The sequence below is a fragment of the Dermochelys coriacea genome, chromosome 8 (assembly GCF_009764565.3).
Source record: "Dermochelys coriacea isolate rDerCor1 chromosome 8, rDerCor1.pri.v4, whole genome shotgun sequence".
NCBI classification, from domain to species: Eukaryota; Metazoa; Chordata; order Testudines; family Dermochelyidae; genus Dermochelys; species Dermochelys coriacea.
In genome coordinates this window covers 24,489,872-24,503,712 of record NC_050075.1, presented here as the reverse complement: position 1 = coordinate 24,503,712, position 13,841 = coordinate 24,489,872, and the positions used below count along the sequence as shown (strand labels likewise).

The following is a 13,841-nucleotide window of genomic DNA, read 5'->3' as shown; positions in this document are numbered from 1 at the left end:
TGAAATGAGAATACCCAAACAAAACACTGTGAGCCTTATTCTGATCTCTTAGAAAACAGAAGTTATGCCATTGTGCCTCTTTAGGTAGTTTTCAAATGAAGGCTGCCTGTCTCTGGTTTAATTTTACAGTCATTATTCCATCCATGGACAGTCAGAGAGAGACTGTATACCTGTACTACGTATTGTCTATAGAGTGAAAAGTTTTATGTTTAATATAATATACAATATATAATTAATATAGTTCCTCTTTTGTTTAACAATTCATAGTGATACACTTACAAGTATATCTCTGCTCAATTATCAAAAGACCAGCACAACTCCAAAGTATTCATTAAGAGCCTGATTCAAAATCAATTGGTTCCTAAATCTACAAAGACTTATACATGTGTTCAATGTTGTGTACTATGAATAGTATCATTGAATTAAAGGGGACTTACTCAATCCATAAAATTCAATATATAAATAAGACTTTTTGGGATTGGAGCTAGGAGTCTTTCTTGGTTTTTTTCGTCCCCTTGAAAGCTAACAGGGTCACAATCATTTTTCATGTAGAAAAGAATGTGAAAAGGGCTGGGTGTATTTTTAGGAAGAGTTACAGGAACTGATTCTGAATTGGTACATTCCTTGTTACACCACTGAATTCAGCAGAGACCATGGGATAAAACGTTAACACATAATTTGGCTCAGATTCCATGTTTTAGAATTTCCTGTGTTCTAGAACATAAAGACTTATAGAACTCCTTGAGTATAGGTTCCATAAATTGTAGACAGACTTTAAACAGCAGTGTTAAAAAGGGTTAAAATATTTAATAGGCCCTCAAATTCATTTCAGTAACATTTGGTAATACCCAAGTCTACCTGTACTCCAATCCCTATTGTTAAAAGTGTATGTAGTCTTTTCTTCTCTATATACACATAAATAAATGACCTGTGAAAATACAAAGCTGAAGTTTCTGTGCGCAAGTGCTGCCACAAAGTATAAGCTGCATTTTAATACATTTGTGGTATATTCCTACATATATAGTCTGTTTCGTTGCAAATAATGATTCTGTTTTTAATATTGCAGGACTATACTTTGACAATGTACTTTCAGCAAGCGTGGAGGGATAAGAGGCTGTCGTATAATGTAATACCTTTAAATCTTACACTGGACAATAGAGTAGCTGATCAGCTTTGGGTTCCTGATACCTACTTCTTGAATGACAAGAAATCATTTGTACATGGGGTCACTGTGAAGAACAGAATGATTCGTTTGCATCCAGATGGAACAGTCCTCTATGGTCTCAGGTCAGTCTCATCCATTTTTAACTACATTTTTAAATCAGTTTCAAACAGAAAAGTACTGTACGTAGATCTTCCCTACCCATCTGTCTCAACTGCTGACAAAGTGCAAACAATGTCTTCTTAAATGTCTTCATTAATAACAGATAAGACTATAGAAGTCTTTTTGGATAAACTTTGAGGATTAAGTGTCACGTTTAATAATGTTCGAAGATGTTTATTCAAAAAAGCTTGTATATCTTTATATATTATTAAAACAAACTTTCTGGATTAAGTGTCATTTTCAGTAGTGCTTCCTTAAAGGATTTGAAATAGAAAATATCAAGTGGCGGTTAGGGGGAAAAAAAGAAGGGGTAAATTAATTGCGTAAAAAAAGCCAGATGCTCGATTTTATAAATCATTTTTGGGATGAGCTGCTAGGAATGGGCTGCACTTTCTTTTGCTGGTAGAGAATTTTCTCCATTTTCCTGAGGTGCAGCTGGACTTGAAATATTTCTTCTGTGTCTTTTACGTTGTTGTTACATGTGATGTTAGGTGGATATGCTGCTAAATGTGTCCTCAGTGGTTTCATGGTAAAGCAATGGAACAGTCTAACTCATAGGAAAGCTCAACAATTCTTTTTTCATGGCTTGTATAGAAAACAATTCCTGAAAATGGCAATTTAAAACTACAAAGGTGGAAATGACCTGAAATGATTGGAGTGTTCCTGCATTACAGTGTGACAAACTTCCTACTCAGATCTCTCAGATGTTGCCCTGCCCTCAGCATGTACTGAACTAAAACAGATGGAGTTTAACTTTGTTTCTGCAAACACCTTGGGTTCTTGTTCTGAATCTTCCCACCCACTCCTTAGCCCAGAGTGTTAATGATGAAAAATAGTTACTATCTAAGGAATATTCAGAGCCCTGTGTGAAATAAGTTCCTGTGTCCACATCACAAATGCCTCTAATTATTGGCACTCTTGTTGTCAGTCTCAGCAAAGACATCCAGGATTCAATCGATCTGGAGATTCAATTACCTGTTTGTGGTGGCCTCCCAGATATTATTTTCGAGGCACATTGGACAATGTGGGGACAAGTATAATCCATGTTGTCTTTTCTGTACTTTGTTGATAAATGAAAGGCTTTAGTCTTAATTACTGTGAATTTGTCTCTGTTTAATTAATAGAAACAAACAAAAACAAAAAACTCCTATCACCAACAAAAATCCTCTTTGGATTTGGATCTAAGAAGGGAAAGGAATCAATATAGACAGCTTGTATGGGTACAGTTGTGCTGACGTACTTACAAGTGATATAGGTGGTTTGTGGTGGTTGCTTTATGAACATTGTAGTTAGCATTCATCCTTGTATTGTGCAACAAAATTTAAATTGCTCTTGGCACTCATTTCTGCAATAAAGAGCAGGAATCCAATTCCTTTGTTTCCTTATGAATGATGTCATGTTCAGTCTGGACATGTTTGACTGTAGCAGATCAGAACGAATGGTTTTGATTAACAATATTTATCATTTACATACAATATGCTGATCTGCATAATGTGCCACACTATCCCATCCTTGCCCCAAACACAGTATGGGGTGTGTTCATTGTAACAGCAATGCTTCAAGGAACAGATTGAATCTTTAGAAGTTTGGGAGGTGGAGAGGGAAGAGCATGTTACACAAATTGGAGGCTGCTTCAGCTGCCTTTAGTGGCTTGAAAGAAGGATGGCCAAGATGACACGGCATGATGCAAAGTAGCCAAGGTTGGAAAGCCTCTTATGTGTTTGTTTAATGAGGACTAAACACACACCTATTTTCAGAGAATAATATATGGATTCCCAAAAGAGAGCAAAGGGATGAGGATGGAACTAGAGAAGCAGGATATGATATTAAAAGGAAAGGGGAGCAGAGACAAGCTGAAGCTGGACTGATGGTTAGATGGCAGCCTGTCAGAGTTCAGGGAACAATCAAAGTCCTTCACTTTTTTTGCTTGGAGTGATGCAGAGGCAATGCACTCAGCCACTTGCTCGAACATGGCTTGTATTAACCATTTCAGGCTGACTGAAGGAGCAGCAAGAATGGGTTCCAGGTGGAAGGTCAATGCAATGCTTGGTTATGAGTGATTGGGAGTAACTGGGAAAATAAGAGGATCGGAGAAAATGCCTCTCACCCACAAAAATAAAGGATGTAGAGAAGAAAAAGCAGGATAGAGAGAGAAATGCAAGTGAGAGCTGGAAAAACACTGGCTGAAATAAGGGTATGGGGGAGTTGATAAACTTACAAAGTAAATACATACAGGATAAGGAATACATAAAAGAAAAATTTGAATAAGAGTCCAGTGAATGTATAGCTTTCCAAGAGGGCGTGAGGTGGCAGGGGAAAAGAGTAAGTGTATTGATGCTTTGGGGGTAGCTTGAACTTAGAACTGATAGATGGTGAATTTCCATTTGTTGTCAGCTTATAGCTATCATGACTAGGAGTGTGCACCTAACTTATTTGTTCTGTACAGATATGCTGCTAAAAAAAGAAGTGGTGTACTGTTTACTTTTACTGTTTACTCTGAACTTGAATGTATGCAGAAATAGCTTGCCACTTGAATATATGCAAAAGTAGCTCCACATCTGCTTAGAAGTATCTACTGTAAGTATCCTGGCCTGAAAAATATTGGGGGGCATTTATGTTCCTTCCCCCCCCCTTCAATGCTGTCTGATATTAGGTATGCAAGTGACCCTTGAAATGTGGCTTTTAGCAGTATAAAACTTGTTAGGTTTGCTGAGCTAACTCACTGATCTATCTGATCTCCAGATCTTTCTGTGCATTACTGTTCTTGAAAGTAACTCTGTTGGCCCTGAAAATAGTTTAAAGATTTCCCCCTGAAAATGAAGACAATTAATTAGGTGGTTTTAAGAGCCTAACTTCAGAGGCCCAAATTTTGAAAATTTTGGCTTCACTGACTTTCCCAAAGCCATATAATTAGCGAGTAACAGAATTGAGATTAGGCTCCAACTTCTCTTGGCTCCCAAGCTCCATGTTTAGTTCACTACATGTCACTGCCTCTTGTACTACAGTTTCAAAGTAAAGATTAATATTTTACAAATATAAAGAATCATTATTCTAGCCACCACAAAAAGTGATCCCAATTAGATATGTGTGTTGATAACAAAAGTGTGACCTGCATGAAATTATACTTTAGCTTTGGGGAAATTTGCATTTGTAACTGCAGTGGCATATCATTTCTAATGCAATATGAAATTGTTGAGGCAGTTCCATGAAAACTTTAAAGTTCAATCCTGTTTTATACTGACAGAAATCAAAGCAATTTATTTCATGGCTGGAATTGTAATACAGACCAGGTATTGCCTTGTGAACTCTAGAGGAATAATTTGTCATGGGTAAATTCAGGGAATTTAATTGAAATTATGTTGTCTGATATTCAGGTTCAGTTATGCCACCCAAAAGTCTCTAATATATTACATTATAGTTAGCTAGTAATATCCCTGTTGTGTTTTGTGCATGAGAACAAACTAAGATTATGCTTTGGAATCACGGTGGGTGTTGTGTTACTAGGTAGTAGTTTTTTTGTTGTTTTGGTGCTTTGTTGTCGGGGTTCTTTGGTGTTTGGGAGTGCTATAAAATCAGAGTTTTTTGGTTCTTGGAAATAAAAACCATCAGAAACAAAATATACGAGGATAAAGCTTCTTGCTATGCAACAATGAAAATCTAGTAAATTTGTGTCTTCCCCTGGAAAAACACATTCAGTATTTAATATTCTGGGGTTGCAAAACCCATAATTAAGGTTGTACCACAGTTTACAGTTTAACAGGATTGTCATAAATATAAAGGGAAGGGTAACAACCTTCCTGTGTACAGTACTATAAACTCCCTCCTGGCCAGAGGCACAAAATCCTTTTACCTGTAAAGGGTTAAGAAGCTCAGGTAACCTGGCTGCACCTAACCAAAAGAACCAATAAGGGGACAAGATACTTTCAAATCTGGGGGAGAAGGTTTTGGCATGTCTGTATGTGTGGTTGCCAGACACAGATCAAGGAAGCAAACAATCCAACTCCATTAGAATTAGTAAGTACTAGCAAGGGAATGCGTGAGCTTATTTTTGTTTTGGCTTGTGATTTTCTCTGTGCTGAGAGAAAGGTGTATTCCTGGTTTTCTTTTTGTAACTTTAAAGTTTGGCTCAGAGGGAAATCCTCCGTGTTTTTGAATCTGATTGCTCTGTAAGATTATCTTCCATTCTAAGTTTACAGAGGTGCTTCTTTTACCTTTTTCTTTATAATAAAGTTCTGTTTCTTTTAGAATCTGATTGGGGGTTTTTTTAGTGTCCTAAAAAAAACCCAAGGTTGGTCTGTGCTTATCTTGCTTATTCTCAAGCCTCCCCGGGAAAGGGGGTTTGGGGGCTTGGGGATATTAGAGGGGGAGTAGGAACTTCAAGTGGGCCTTTGCCTGAATTTGTCTAAATCACTTGGTGGTGGCAGTGTTACCTAATCCAAGGTACAAGGGAGAATTTGTGCCTTGGGGAGTTTTTAACCTAAGCTGGTAGAAATAAGTTTAGGGGGTCTTTCATGTGGGTCCCCATGTCTGTACTCTAGAGTTCAGAGTGGGGAGGGAACCCTGACAAGGATTCATAAACCTTCATGTGGTTTTGCAACCCTAGAATATTCTACAAAGCAATGATAAACTAAACATAATATTTGACTTTTTCAGGGTTTCTGAATTTTTCTTGGCTTTTTCTGAAAAGCACCTTTTTTTGATGAAAACTTAAAAAAAAAATATTTGAAAATGAACATTTCCTGAAATGTCCATTTTGACAAACCTTTTTTGTTTAAAAAAAAATTGAATGTAAATTTGGCCAACTCTAATAATGTATCTCTGTCACACCAGCTTCATGTTAGTGTAACTCTATTGCCCTGGGTGAAATTAGTTCTCATTTACATTGGGACTAGAGTAAAATCAGGTCTCTTGTACTTGATAGTGTGATCAACAGTATTTTGTTTATTTTTACTTGTTAACTTAGGCCCAGAATCTTCATAGATTCTAAGACCGGAAAGGACCATTGTCATCATCTAGTCTGATATCCTGTATAGAACTTCTCTAAAATAATTCCTAGAGCATATCTTTTAGAAAAACATTGAACTTTGATTTAAAAATTCTCTGTGATAGAGAATCCACTACGCCCTTAATATATTGTTCCAATAGTTAATTACTCTCCCTGTTCATAAAATTGTATGTCTTAATTCTAGTCTAAATTTGTCTAGCTTAAATTTCCAGCCATTGGATCATGTTATACCTTTCTCTGCTAGATTGAAGAGCCCATTAGGAAATATTTGTTCTGCATGCAAATTATGGCCCACGAGCCATTTTAACTCAGCCCGCGAGCTCCTGCTGGGGAGCGGGGTCTGGGGCTTGCCCTGCACTGGAGCTCCAATGGCCAGGGTCAGGGGCTGCACCATCCAGCTCCTGGAAACCATGGCATGCGCCTGCTCTGGCGCTCCACCCGGGGCACCATGGCCCCGCTCCGGCTCCTACACGCTCCAATGGCCCCCCTCCAATGGCCCCCTCCGGTGCTCCAATGGGAGCTACAGGGGCGGTCCATACGGATGGGGCAGCGCGCAGAGCCACCTGGCCGTGTCTCCATGTAGGAGCTGGAGAAGGGACATTCCCCTGCTTCTGGGAGCCGCTTGAGGTAAGCGCCTGCTTGGACCCTGCACGCCGAGCCTCTCTCCATGCCCCAACCCCCTGCTCCAGCCCATATCTCCCTCCTGCCCTCTGAACCCCTCAATCCCAGCTGGAGGACCTTCCTGCACCCCAAAATTCTCATCCCTAGCCCCACCCAAGAGCCCACACACCCCACCTGGAGCCCTCATCCCCCACACCGCACTCCTCCATCCCAGTCCAGAGCCCCCTCCCACACCCTGAACTCCTCATTTCTGGCCCCACCCCAGAGCCTGCACCCCCAACCAGAGTCCTCACCTCCTCCCGAACCCCAACCCCATTTTGTGAGCATTCATGGCCCACCATACAATTTCTATACCCAGATGTGGCCTTCGGGCCAAAACGTTTGCCCACCCCTGTTATAAACTGTAATGAAGACACCCCCTTAACCTTTTCTTTGTTAAACTAAATAGATTGAGCTCCTTGAGTCTTTATTATAAGGCATGTTTTCCAATCCTTTAATTGTTCTCATGGCTTTTCTCTAAACTTTTTCCAATTTATGAACGTTCTTGAATTGTGGACATCAGAACTGGACACAGTATATCAACAGCAGTTGCACCAGTGCCAAACGCAGAGGTAAAATAACCTCTCTACCTCTACTTTAGACTCTCTTGTTTACGCATCCCAGGATTGCATCAGTTCTTTTGGCCATAGCATCAGACTGGGAGCTTATATTCAGCTGATTATCCATCATAGAATCATAGGGTTAGAAGGAATTGCAAGGGTCTTTTAGTCTAACCCCCTGCCAAGATGCCATCTAAACCATCTAAGAGAGATGGCTATTCAGACTTCTTTTGAAAACTTCCAGTGAAGAAGCTTCCACAACATCCCAAGGCAGTCTGTTCCATTGTCTGACTGTTCTTACAGTTAGGAAGGTTTTTTTTCCTGAGATTTAATCTAAATCTGCTATGCTGTAGTTTGAACCCATTGCTTTTGTCCTGCTTTCTGTAGCAAAAGAGAATAACTTTTCTTCATTTTTTTTATGACAGCCTTTCAAGTATCTGAAGACCACTATCATATCCCCCCTTAAACTGCTCTTTTCCAACTAAACATACCCAGTTCCTTCAGTCTTTGCTCATATGGTTTGCATTTCATCCCTTTGATCATTTTTATCACTCGCCTCTGGATCCTTTCCAGTTCCTCTACATCAGTGGTCACCGACCGGTCATTCACGATTCCGGTGGTGGAGTGTGGCTGCCGCTAAGGCAGACTCCCTGTCTACTCCTGCCCCACACTGCTCCCGGAAGCGGCCAGCATAGCCCCACGGCCCGGGAGACGGGGTCTCCCACCACATGCTGCTTCTGCCTGCAAGCACCGTCCCCATAGCTCCCATTGGCTGGGAGAGTTGTGGGAGCGGTGCTTGCAGTGAGGGGCAGTGCACAGAGCCATGTGCCACCCGCCCTCCCAGGGGCCGCATGGGTATGTTGGCCCCTTCCGGGAGCAGTGCATGGTCCAGGAAGGCAGGGAGCCTTCCTTAGCCTCACTGCACCTGCCAGGGAGCCGCTGGAGGTAAGTGCTGCCCGGGGGCAGGCTGCACTCCATCCCTGAGTCCCCTCCCAGAGCCAGCACCCTGTATCCCCTTCTGCACCTCAAGTCCCCTTCTGAACCCCAAGCCCCAGCCCTGACCCCCCTCCCAGAGCCAGCACCCTGTACCCCTTCTGTTCCTCGAACCCACTACTGAATCCCAAGCCTCAGCCCTGACCCCCCTTCCAGAGCCTGCACCCTGAATCACCTACCCCAGCCTGGAGTCCACTCCTGCATCCATCCTTGCTTTTGACCATGACTCCCAAACATTTTTCAGAGTCACTGCTTCCCAGGAGTCCTCCATCCTGTAAGTATGGTCTACATTCCTTTTTGTCAGAAGTATTTACATTTAGCTATATTAAAACACATATTGTTGCTTGATCCAGTTTATCAAGCAATCTAGATCGCTCTGAATCAGTGGCCTGTCCTCTTAATTATTTACCAGTCCCCCAATTTTTGTATCCTCTGCAAACTACCGGTGATGATTGTATGTTTCCATCCCGGTCATTGATAAAAATTTTTCATAACATATGTCCAAGAACTGATCTGTGGGGGCCCATTGGAAACAGAGCTGCTCAATGACAATTTTCCATTTACAGTTACATTTTGCAGCTCTCAGCATTGCAATATCAATCTGATTTAGGAGCCTAAGTTTCATTTTCAAAAGGGATTTAGGCACTTAGGAATCTAAATGCCAAATGCCTAAATCCTCCTAAGTGCCTAAATGCCTTTTGAAAATGAGACTTAGGTTCCTAAATTAGTTGTTTGTTGCAATGTTGAGCACAGCAAGGCCTAACTAAATAGCTTTAGAATTCTGGGCTCTAAAGCTGATATGTAGTTTAATCAGATGGAACATTACCAATACTTGGCATTTCTGTAGCACCACTTACTTGATAATCTCCAAGAACTTGATTATTCTTATTGAATGAAGCCATGTGAAATCCTTATTGGGTAGGGAATGAATGCAGAAAATAGACCACATTTTGAAACTTGCTGTCTCTCACAAAGTTCTCTGTGGTTAGAAACTTCAGATATTTTTAACAATATGGTACCCAAAATGCACTAGGAATGTTGGACAATAATTATTTTGGGCCAAACTCTGCAAACTGCATGCAATCCAGAGTGAAGAGATGCCCTTTCTGTCAGTGGATGAACCATACAGAGTCCATATTGCCTTCCAATGTAATAGTCAGCTCAGAGGCTCCAGCCTTTGGAATACTGCCAGATCCAAGTAATCAGCTCTAATAATAGAGCAGTGCTTAGGCCCACTCATATGAAACAGGGTCCTAATCATGTAGTTCTTAGTGGGGGGTGGGGGGAGAGAGAACCCCTCCCATTTCAGTCAGCGAACTCAGGTAAAGGCTCTGGGATATAAGAAACATAACCCTCTCCTCCCTGCTAATAAGAAACACCAATAAAAAATAATAAGAGATAAAGATAGTTGGGATTATTTTTATTTATTATTTATTACTGTTTTCTAACATCTATGATGTGTTAAGGTCAAGAAGAAAATAGAAACATATAAGCGGTTCACAGACAGTTCCTTTTATTTAGGAGTCTTTTTTTAATCAATTAAAATGTATGAATTGATTTGCATATGCAAGATATTTGCATATGGAATGCATGCATTCCTGCATCCATTGCTAGCGTTCTGAAAATTGTTGATGTTGTTGTTGCTACATTAATGTACTTGATCTTACCTCTTGTCCACTCATATTTGCAGTGACATTCTTTCACTTTAAGATCCATATTCCTAAATTTGGGGGAATGTTTTTTTTTTAAGTCTGAACTCTTGTTTAACAAAAATTGAGCTTCTGTTAATTCTTGTTCATTTAAATAGATTATCTTAATGAAAAGACTTTCCAGGTCAGTTATGGAATTGCAGTTGCTCTTCAGGTTATCAAGATAGCTCTAATTTTGAGGATATAAATTTAGATCTCCTACCATTTCTGCTTCTTTTAGTTTGGTCCTTGCCTTTTGGTCCTTTGACGCTGTTCACCTTTGTTTTTCCTAGTAGCATATGTACATAGTATTGAATCATATGCATGTCACATCTAATTATATTTAACTTTCTTAAGGCAAATTTCAGCAGGGATCCGGAAGCAGTTATGTAATCACCTGGCTTGTCCTATCACTGGAAACGAGAGAAAAAGATGAATGTAGACACCCCAGATTTTAGTAATCTTATCCTGTCCCTAATGTATTTTACCATAGGGTATTAGATAAGGACTAAACCGAATTGTAGCAAAGTGTTTGGCAATGTGACAGAGAACTAGTGGGATATTAGCTGGCAATTCTAAAATAATGACTGTATTCACATTTCAAGAGAAGGAAAGGAATGGATCCAGTTTCCTCATACAAGTTATAATATTTTAACTATGTGGTAGTGGTGTAGCCATGTTGGTACTAGGCTATTAGAGAATAAGGTGGGTGAGGTAATGTGTTTTACTGGACCAATTTCTGTTAGTGAGAGAGGCAAGCTTCTGAGCTTACATAGAGCTCGTCTGAAGACCTGAAGAAGAGCTCTGTGTAAGCTTAAAAGCTTGCCTCTCTTACCAACAGAAGCTGGTTTAATAAAAGATATTACCTCACCCAAATTGTGTCTCGAAGTATTTTAACTGTCATTTTTTAAATAAAACATAATGGAAGGAGGGCTATCTGATGAAAACAAAAAGCAAATGACACTACAGTACCATGGTCGTGCAGACTAAAATAGAGTCTGTTTCCTAAACAAAAAAGGTCAGAGGAGGTAAGAACAAATTAGCTTTGAAAGAGTTTGTTTTCATTAGTGTTTGTAAAGTTTTAGAAGGATGATGCTTCTGTGCATAGTGAAAATTTAGATGGATCTCAGAAAGTGTTGAGGCTAAAATAAATGGAATGTGTCTGAGGATACTTTTTTTTGGATTTTAAAAGTAGTCTCAATAGACAGGATTCCCCTTCCCCTTTTTTTAACTGCTTGTCTACTGCTGGGTTTGCAAGGTACATCTGGCAAGAAAAATCTCCTCTGCTGCCAAATATACCAAGTACTGCATGTCCTGGTGTTTTATTGATTTGTGGGGACATCAATCGAGCATGGTGACAAGGGAGCTGGAGTGCAGAACCACAGTGAAACAATTAGCAATCAATTGATGTAATGGTTTTAAACAGAGAGATTGTGAGTTGAACTTGGTACAAAGAGCTCAATTGTGTGCTGTAGATATGCAAATTAAATGTAATGACTATATTAAAGCAAACATTCAATCAATAAAACATGGCAGATCTTTTAATGTATTGAAACCTAGCCAAAACCAAGTTACGCGACATATGTAATTATTAATGTACTGCTTTGTCGAGGTTTCCATATATAAAATATTTGCCATATATAAAGTGTTTGTTATTTCATACGAAAAAAATGGGGAAGTATCCTTTTGCCTGATTCTTGCCCTCAGAACTTTACTGAAATGCATCTCGTATCTAAGCAGATTTGGCAAGCTTTGCTGAGCTAGTGGGTAGCTTAAAATCTTGTGTGTTCCGGGAATTCTACGTGGCTGGAGGGATCCGTACACTTCTGTGAAGTTTGTGTGGGTCAGAATGATTTCATGTTTTATAGCGGTGGCGTTTGTGAATGACTGAATGATCCATGTGCCCAGGGACACTGATGGATGCATATTTATAAATAAAAAAAAAAGAAAAGGTGCAACATCAGTCTTCCTTGGCCAAAGCTTTTTAGCAAGAGGGGTAAAATGAAGTAGATCTCCATAGTTTTGTCAGAAATGAAAAGAATTCTCCTCTCATTATTTTATTTGCAAAGACCTAACTTACCTTACTTGTAAAGATCCAGTTGTGAATTTCCAGGAAAACCAAAACCGATTCCTAATTATTTGATTATTAGAACTTAGTCAAGCTTTATTGAAGCTTTACAGCTCCTATTCAGGTGCAGAATTATGTGGGAGGTTTATTCTGCCTTGCATTTATTTCTGGCTACTAATATTTAGTTACATGAATTGAAGTTATTTCTACTTTCTAGATTTTGCTTCCTTTTCCACAACTCCTACTCTCCTCTTCTAGGTTAATAATTCAAATATTTTTTGCTGTATAATCAACTTGTTCAGCAATTTAACTTCTCATATACAGCTCATTATGTGCAAAATCTGACAGAATAAAAATCAGCTCCTTCCTGAGTGCCTGTTAAACCCTCAGAAGGAAGTCTTAATTCAGAAATGGCTAATGCAGATTGCTCACATCAGATATTATTGGGGAAAAATGATTTGGTCTTCATATTTTAACAACAATAATGACCTCAGCAGCAGCAGGAAAAACAGCTGTAAAAAGTGGGCCAATAAACATAGTCTGTTGAAAACAGCTTTCTGCCTCTCAGCTGGAGATTTTTATACAATACTTTAACTGTGCTGATGATGAGAAATAATGTTATGTCATCAGTCCCTGTTTTGAACTTCAAATTGCCCAAAACTGCTCTGGTGGAGACAAGATAAAACTTAAATACACACCCTATTTTTGCACATCCAAAATATACTCAAAAGATCTGGTCAAACATTTTTCATTGCAAATTTTTTAATGAAAAATGCCTTCAATTTTTCAAAGCAAAACTTTTCTCAGCAAATATTTTACTCCTTTTTCAAATTTCCAGTTTTTTGGTATTTGTTGGGTTTTTTGGGGGGGAAGCCAGAAAAATTTCAGCAATAATTAAAAAACCCCAAAACAACAAAAAACCTTTAGGTGTTTTTCGTTTTGGTTAGTTGGGGGGGGGGAAATAAATATAGGGAAGTATGTTGTTTGAATATTAATCTCAAAGACCCAAAAACTTAAAAATGTTTAATGTTGATCAGTGAAAAAGTTTATAAAAAGTGATAAATAGGTTAGGGGATATTTTAAACATTTTATTTTATTACTCGACAAACACTCAAAAAGCATTTATTCACGTTAAAAATATATTGACTAAACACAAGATGGAATAAGAATTCAAGACAGGCATTTATATTGAAACTACGGTTGAGTGATTATGCAAAACAAACTTGGTCAAAACCTTTAAAGCCTTTCTCTTTTTCGAGGCAAATATATCTCTCTCTTGGTTTTAGAATTCTTTGGTTTCTTTGATGAAAAGGAAAGAGTTAATTTTATTCTCAGTCCTGATGTGAGATGGAGTTTACTTATCCTGTTCTTAACAAACAGACACACACACAAGATGGAGGAGAGACTGGCTAGAAAAAGATGGGTGAAATACAGCCTTAGCTGATGTTTTTGGAACACTGCACCATTAGTTAGTTACGAGTGGATGCTGGCAAGATGACCATGACATCTGCTGCTTGGATCCTGGTTTATGATCTGGTCAGGG

The 13,841-nt window shown here is 39.2% G+C and overlaps 1 protein-coding gene across 3 annotated transcripts in view; it reads left to right on the top strand.

Annotated features, from left to right (window-relative positions):
* Nucleotides 1-13,841, top strand: part of GABRB2 (gamma-aminobutyric acid type A receptor subunit beta2) — a 238,709-nt gene that overhangs the window by 85,969 nt on the left and 138,899 nt on the right. For all 3 annotated transcript variants that reach the window (XM_038414349.2, XM_038414353.2, XM_038414352.2), the window contains exon 4: nucleotides 1,067-1,287. In XM_038414349.2, the coding sequence (XP_038270277.1) occupies nucleotides 1,067-1,287 (221 nt within the window). The remainder of the gene's footprint in view (nucleotides 1-1,066; nucleotides 1,288-13,841) is intronic.